Below are 7,622 nucleotides of genomic sequence, written 5' to 3' on the forward strand. Positions count from 1 at the left end.
AGGCGGTGATGGGGAAGAGACAGAAATCTTTAATAAATAAATAAATTAAAAAAAATAATGGCCCTGACTGTTGGATGAGAGAGTGCTAGTGACCCCTGAAGAAAACTGAATGTGTTCCTGCAGGTTGTCACAAAACCATGCATGCATGTACAGCCAGCACTAAGTGGACTCTGTGAGTTTAAAAAAAAAAAGTCACATGAAATTCAGGAGGAATAGTGGCAGAGGGGATAGGTGATAAATTGGAGGGAAAAGAGGGGAGGCACATTTGATCAAAATACACTATATGCATATAGGAAATTCTCAAAGAATTTTTAAAGTTTGCCTCCCCCCCCAAAAAAAAACAGAAACAACCCAAACATCCAACTGTAGAATTAATGAAGAAATTATAGTATTTCATTCAATGAAATGAAATGAAAATAAATGATGTGAAACTACACACAACAACCAAAATATATCATGCAACAACGTGGGATGACAGGAGTCAGACACACACACCCCTACAATGCTTGTGGTACAATTCTATTACATAAAGTTGGCGGGAATAATCATATGATAGAAGCCAGGAAAGTCCTGCTGGCGTAGGTAGAGAGTAGGAGGAGCCACCAGTTCTATTTTCAGGCTACTTTCTGTGTTCTTTTGCAACTCAGATGGTAGCATAGATCTGTTCACTTGGTGATAGCGTACTGCAGAATTTTTGAGGCTGACTCCTTAAAGTAAGTCTTGAATTGGCTTGTCCATCAAGAATTGGGTTTATAAAAGCAAAGAAAATCCTCACAGTCTCTACCGAGCCTGTTGGGTTCATTTCTCTGGTTAAGGAAGCTGAGACCACAGGGACAGAAAAGCAGGATAGAGCAGAAACTGTAGGAATCTCCTAATACCCAACACCATGAGAGAGCTGAGACTTTGGACTTGTGATTGATTATCTCAAAGAGTAGGAGGACCAGTGCACCCAGAGGAAGTCTAAGGAAAAAAGATGAATGGCAACATTAGGCGGTGATCTCGTGAGAGTTCATATCTGGCCTATTTAACACTGCATGGTCATACTGCCTCCTCTCCCGTGGTATGCCTTCCATGATGTGGGTGGGAGCACTAACCAAGACCATGGGACCCTGACTGGTTTTCCATCTAGGGAGTCATTCTAGTTTCCCAAAAGAATGAACTGCATAGATTACAAACCATTAAGTTGCAACCTCAGCTGTTAGCCTCTGAAGAAGAGGGTTGGCTTGCTAGAAAACAGTAATAAAGAGGGGCCTTTGGAAAGAGTAGGTCTAAATAAGACCATAGTTGAGACAAAAGCAGCCCTAGGGAGAAAAGGGTTAAGGAGTCCCCTTGCCATTTGTGCCACAGCAGGATGGAGCACAGGGAGAGTCTGAACAACTTGATAAAAAGGGCCTGGAAATGGCAGAGTCTGAGGAATCAGAAGAAGCCAAATCAGACAGTCATGGACAAAGCAGATGGAAGTGTGGAACTCAGCGTAAACCTGCTCATAGGTGGAGACTTTTCACTTCTCCACCACAGTCACGTTTAGAGAGTTGGTGCTGTGTGGATCCTCAGACAACTATCCTTGGGCTGAGTATGCAAGGCTGACTTTTTGCTAACTAGGTTCCAAATATTTGGATCCAAATATAAAGTTGAGGCCTCAGTATCCCAGCCCCAAATGGCGTGGTTAATAACAAAGGTCATGTCTGCTTTTGACCAGGCTCTTCTTGCAGTGGAGAACTGATTCAGAGAGATAAGACTAAAACTCTCCCTAGGCTAGGGTCTGCTCACCACAAAGACTGGTGTTTGGATCAGCAAGAGGCATGCTCTATGGTAGGACAAAAGTACTGCATACCATTGACCAGGGTTAACATTTAGCATCACCCCACTTAGGGTGAACATTTGCCATTCTATTTTCCTCTGAAAGTTCGCTTGCCACACCTTGGCTACTGTGTCAGAGACTGTAAGACGGAGAATGAGTTGGGAAGTCATTGTTCAAAACACGTTAGGAACATGTCCAATTCCTTGGCACAGGCGGCTTAGGGCACTGGAAAATGCATGGGTGTGACCAGATTCCAGCATGTCTCAGGAAATCGTAAGAGAAAGTTGTTTTACATGTGCCTAGAGGGGTTTCTGATAGCATTTTTAAAAGGAGGAACTTAAATTAGAAGTTTCTTGGATCCTGCACCAGCAGAAGAGGAGATACAAACAAATAACTAAATCCACTCCCGCCTCTGCTTACCCTGATTCCTGTGCTAGTGTTTCATTTGCAAAGCAGGCGGGAAGCCCTGCCTGGCAGAGCTCTCTGGCCTCACCCACGATGGGGGATTTACAGCATGGTGATCTCAGGTGTTGTTTATGTGATGCCCATAGGAGTAAGGCAGTCTCCATAAAGGGATATTATAGAACGTCTTCAGCCAGGGAGAAGAAAACCCACTTCCAAGCCAGGCTGAGTGTCTAAGAGGGCCAGGATGAGGATGCGCAGGGAGCTGAGACAGATCAATACTGGAGACCATTAACCAGAAGGAGAGCCGCCTCTGAGATAGCCTCAAGTCTGCTCTGGCTCTCCGGCTCCAGCTCACCCAGGTCTTGGCCCACTTCTCTCCACAGATCAATTGTGCCTGCCTCATGCATCTGTCCTGTAGAAAGGGGCAATTTTGCTATTTATCACAGATATCCCCCAAATCATGATTCTCAGATGCTCTGGGATTTGCCAGATTGCTCTCCTGTTAGCATGTGATCGGCCGCCTATTAAGCTGTTTCTCTATATTCATTTTCCATATCTGTTAAGATGGGGTGGGAGGTGGTAAGCAGCATCTACTTACGGGGCCACAGAAAGGACAAAATTAAATTCAAGTGATGGCTCAGCCCAGCGCCTGGACTATAAGGGCATCATTTAAAACCCATTAGAAGCCTTTGACCACTTGGTTTAAAGAAACGATCCCCAAGAAATTAAAAGAAGCAGGTTGGATTGAAAATGTGCTACTTAGGGAGGGTAAAGGGATCCAGGCAAAGCAAGCGAGAGGTCTCCAGCACTTTGCTGGGCCCGTTAATGGGTCAGCAAAGCTCTGAACCACAGTCTTCAATGTAAGGGCACAACTTGTTGGTGCCAGCACACCGCAACCTTCCAGTGTCACTAAAATGTCTATATCTGAGTGATGCCACAAGCAGTAGTGGCAGGTGTAAAAACACCTCCAAAAAGTTGCCCATTGAGTAATAAGTGTTTTTCAGATAGAGGGCTTTCCAGACCAGGAGGAATAGACAAATTCTGCTCCCTTAGGGACCCATCAAGCAATTCTTCACATGGCCTAACACGGGCAACTTTGCCTCCTAGATATTCTTCCCTTGATTTAAAAATAAAATTTAAAGGGAGATTAAAACCATGTGTTTCTGGAAATTTACACGTAGCTCATCAAATCTATTGTTTTCTGAGTGATGTTTGAAGTCTAATAAGACTAATGAGCTTTTTAAAAAAAAAGTTCATAAGAATGTTTTAAGGAAGGAACATAAGAGGCTTTGAAAACTGTTCCAAGAGTAAAAATAATAATATTAATAATAAATTGCTCAAAACTCTCAAGCCCCGCAGGTTCAAAATTGACTTATTACTCTGAACCCGAGAGATTTGAACTGGAGTTCATTGTCTCTTATGGGGCTTTACCGAAGGGAGAAAGAAGCCACATGGAGGGTCACTAAAATTCATTATGAGGTTTGCTTCATAGCCATAGCCAAATCCCTGGAGACTTCCAGAACCCTCTCAGCCTGACCTTAGACAGGAACCTCCACCCGGACCCTCCCAGTCTGGCAGTATCTCAGAGTACCGGAGCCAGAACCCTCCTTGAATGGCTCTCTTGCAGGGCACACAATCTATGTTACATAAATGGGTGATGTGCTATTAGCCACCTGAAGGATGGCTTGGAAACAAAATAACTTCGGTGAGTGCAGAAAACAAAACCAAAACAAATCCAAAGCCCACAGTTTTGATTTCCTGTGAGCTCCCTGCATTGTTGTCTGACGCCCTCTTGTGGTGAAATCCTTGCCAGCATGTGGGAATCAGTGCTTCTTAACCCAGCCATCCCATGTTACATTTTCCTACGCTCTCTTCCCGCTGTTTTTGTCGGTCACATCAAGCAAGGAACAAGAATCGGTTGCCAGCACCCAGAGTAAAGTGTGCCTGACGGGCTGTAATTTAACAAATGCTACCCGATGTTTTCTCTTCCAGGGAGCCTCTGATACATTGCCTGTAGCAAGAAACAGGGGCCAACATGCAGGAAAACATGACATCTGTCCTTGCTTTCATCCTACTTTTTCTCAACATCAGCCTTCTGAATGGTAAGAGACTCAGTTCTCACTCTCCTTGCCTGGAGTGCTTAGGGGTGGCGAGGGGCGGAGGGGGGGGGTGAAAAGGCTGTCTCGATCTGTTGCAATGCAGTTATGAGAAATGAAAATGTTCGTGTCATTTGCTGCTACTAAATTGTTTGCCACATTTCTGTGTTAAAATTAATGCAAAATCTCATCAGTGTGCTCCCTCTCTCCCATTCCCCGTTTGAGAGTAGACTGAAAGGGCGCGGGGGATGTGGGAACTGAACTCCCATCCAGGGGATAGTTACTAGCTGTGTGATTCGAACCACCTGTCTGCCTCTCTGTTTTTGATTTCTCCGAGGGAGGATAGGGATAGCTCACAAGCTTCAGATGAAATCACGTATGTGAAAAGACCTTTGAAAAACTATAAGAGCTCGCAAGCGATTGCATGACAAGGTGGAAAACAGGCATAACCTATGTGTGCTAATAAGAGAAACAAAAGCCACAGCTAACAGGAAGATGTGTGATTGTCTGCATAGGTTTCCACATCTACTTCTACGTACTTCGGGGGTGGGGGGAGTGCTTCTGAATGCACCTGTGTACACACCGGCTATGTATAGTACCTAATTACAAATTCTTCTCTCTCTGTGTATGTATGTGTGTGTGGACGGCAATGAGGAACCTCTGTGTATTTACATATATGTTTATTGTTGTGTTATGCATACCAGTGTATGTTGCCGTCATCATGCCCTTGCATGCATGTATTTCTCTCTGGATATATTTCCTATGGGTGCAATGCATTATGTGTATGCTTATTTCTGATGTGGAGTTTATGCAAGCAAGTCTCTGCATTTCTTGGACTTGTATAATATCCCTTGTGTCTGTTCACTGAGATAATCCATGAAGTTTGTTTCCTCAAGGGGCATGAAAATAACATTTGAGTGGTTGTAATTTCACAACCTTGACTTTTTCCCTCGCGTTTCCTAAAAGTGTTATTAATAGCAAGTAAAAAATGTAGAAGAGATAAGCTCAGAGGGAGGAAAGAGAGGGGGAGAAAGAGAAAGAGGGGAAGAGAAGCAAAAATCTTGCTAGCCCATAAAAGAAACTCGAGTACTCAAATAATCAGCAGCGGCCCTGACCAGCTTCAAGTAGACCCATTATTGAGCCACAGTTTGAAGACTGGCAGCAGTAGGAGTTGGTTTTTTTTGCTTGTTTGTTTAGCGTTTGGTGTCTGATTGGCTTGTTTTTTTTTTTCTTCAAGATAGGAGTTCTCTGTATAGCCCTGGCTATCCTAGAGCTCTCTTTGTAGAGCAGGCTGGCCTCAAACTCAGAAATCCACCTGCTTCTGATTCTGAGTACTGGGATTAATGACAGGCACCACCATGCCCTGATAGTTTGGAAGTTTTGTTAAATGAATATTTCTCTCTACATTACATGTTTCTCCTCATGCACGACAGAAACGAACCAGAAAAAGAAAGCTTGTATTTTTGCAATGATTCCCAACATCACTAGGCAGTCCTCCAAACTGATAGACACACAAAACTCACACAGATTCTTTTCGGCAATTCTGTGAGCTACTGTGGCACTCTGTCACCACTGACGGGCCAGCCTTCTTCCCATGACCCCATCCAGTTTACCACGGTAGAACACCCATTAAATTCCCCTCCCTGGATAGATTGTATACAGACCCCTTTCCTCGCCCGTGATCCCTTTGCCATGATCTTCACAACCTGCTCTCCTGAGCTAAATAACGTTCCATCCTGAGGGCCTATCTGAAAGATTGAATAAATGTGGAAAAGATATAAAAGACCCCAGAGCTACTAATGCCAACCTCTGAAAAAAAAAAAATCTTTCTACTCCTGAATTTAGCATTAAGTCTTTATGTAGGGCAAAAAAAATAGGAAAAGTAGATATAATGTGAGTTGTGGTTGGCCTCCCAAACCAACAGCATCATGGCAAAATCCCAAGGCTATTCTGTTCCTCTTTCAACATAAGAGCCAAGCAAGAGAGTTGGAGACCAGCTTGCCAAGAGCTTTGGAGATTAAGCTGGTGAAAACTCTCATCCCCTCGGCCACATCACCTCCTGCAGATCTTCCCACTTCTGGCGCTGACAGTGGTGATGTGCCTTATCTAACCATGGTCGCTCTCCACTTAGAGGGGGACCACCCGCTCTACTACCCCTTGCTCTACTACCCCCTAGCCTACTACCCTTTTCCTGAAGATCCACAGAAACGCAAGGAAGTTTGAGGTCACCTACTCACAGAAAGAACCAAAATGGGGGATTCCAAGAAAGAGGCGGTGGGGCGTAAATTCAAAAGGAGACTAAAAATCAAGAATCAGAAAATAAGAATAGGGGCCGGTGGTGCCGGGGGCGGGGCGTGCGGGGGCAGGGGCGGGGCAGGGAGCCTACTGACTGGAGTGGCGCTGGGAGCAGCTGTAGGAAGCCAGCAGAGCCACGGACCAGCATGTGTCACAACTTGCATGCGGTGCCTGTGGAGGCCAGAAGAGGGTATTAGATCCCCTGGAAATGGAACTGGTGGTTGCAAGCTGCCATATGGCTGCTAGGAATCAAACCAGGTCCTCAGCAAGAGCAGCTAGTGGAGGCCCCGGCGGCAGGTGCGGGATAGTCCAAGCATGAAACAGTGAAGCCCAGACTGAGAGCAGAACGCCCCACTACCACTAAATCAAGTAGGTTTTTTGGGGCCTGGCCTGCAGAGTGGTAGACCTTTTATTGGCAAGGTCCAAGGGTGAACGGGGAGCCTGGTCCCGCCCCTGAAGACCCTCCTGAGTGGGGAGAGTGTTCTGGGCCCGTGCAGGGACACAGGAAACGGAGCAGGGGCATTCCCCGGCCCCCTTGACCGCCCCCCCCCCGTTAGTCTGCGAGGGCAGGTAACCTCTGCTGGGGCTGCTCCTCCTCTGTCTCCCTGATCCATCCCAGCTTGCCCCCAGGGGCCTCCTTCACTCCCCCTCCCTTCCATGGGGCTGCCCGATCACTCAGTTTAGCCTGTTTGGGCGCTGGGTCGGGAGCTCAGGGCAGAGGGCAGAGGGCAGCGGCAGTTTCTCTGTTTTGGTGGCTGGCCTGCAGAGTAATAGCCCTTTTGTTGGCGAGGTCCCTGGTGAACGAGGAGCCAGGTCCTGTTCCTGAAGAACCTTTTGAGGGGTGAGAGGGATCTTGGCCCTCGGCAGGAGCCAGGAAACAGAGCGAGGGCATTTTGTAAGAAGAGCCCCTGGCCAGCAGGGAAACCTGATCCGGTGTTAAAAGACCCATTAGATAGCATCTATAGGAGGAGATGGGCAGTAGCCAAGGCAAGAATTCACCCAATAATCTGAAAAACAACATGAAA

General features: G+C 46.2%; 1 protein-coding gene across 6 annotated transcripts in view; it reads left to right on the forward strand.

The window, feature by feature from the left end:
• Positions 1-7,622, forward strand: part of Prlr (prolactin receptor) — a 175,270-nt gene that overhangs the window by 133,843 nt on the left and 33,805 nt on the right. For all 6 annotated transcript variants that reach the window (XM_005356623.3, XM_005356622.3, XM_013349745.2 and 3 more), the window contains one exon: positions 4,199-4,308. In XM_005356623.3, the coding sequence (XP_005356680.1) occupies positions 4,242-4,308 (67 nt within the window). In that variant the 5' untranslated portion in view covers positions 4,199-4,241. The remainder of the gene's footprint in view (positions 1-4,198; positions 4,309-7,622) is intronic.

Source organism: Microtus ochrogaster, chromosome 19 (assembly GCF_000317375.1).
Source record: "Microtus ochrogaster isolate Prairie Vole_2 chromosome 19, MicOch1.0, whole genome shotgun sequence".
NCBI lineage: Eukaryota > Metazoa > Chordata > Mammalia > Rodentia > Cricetidae > Microtus > Microtus ochrogaster.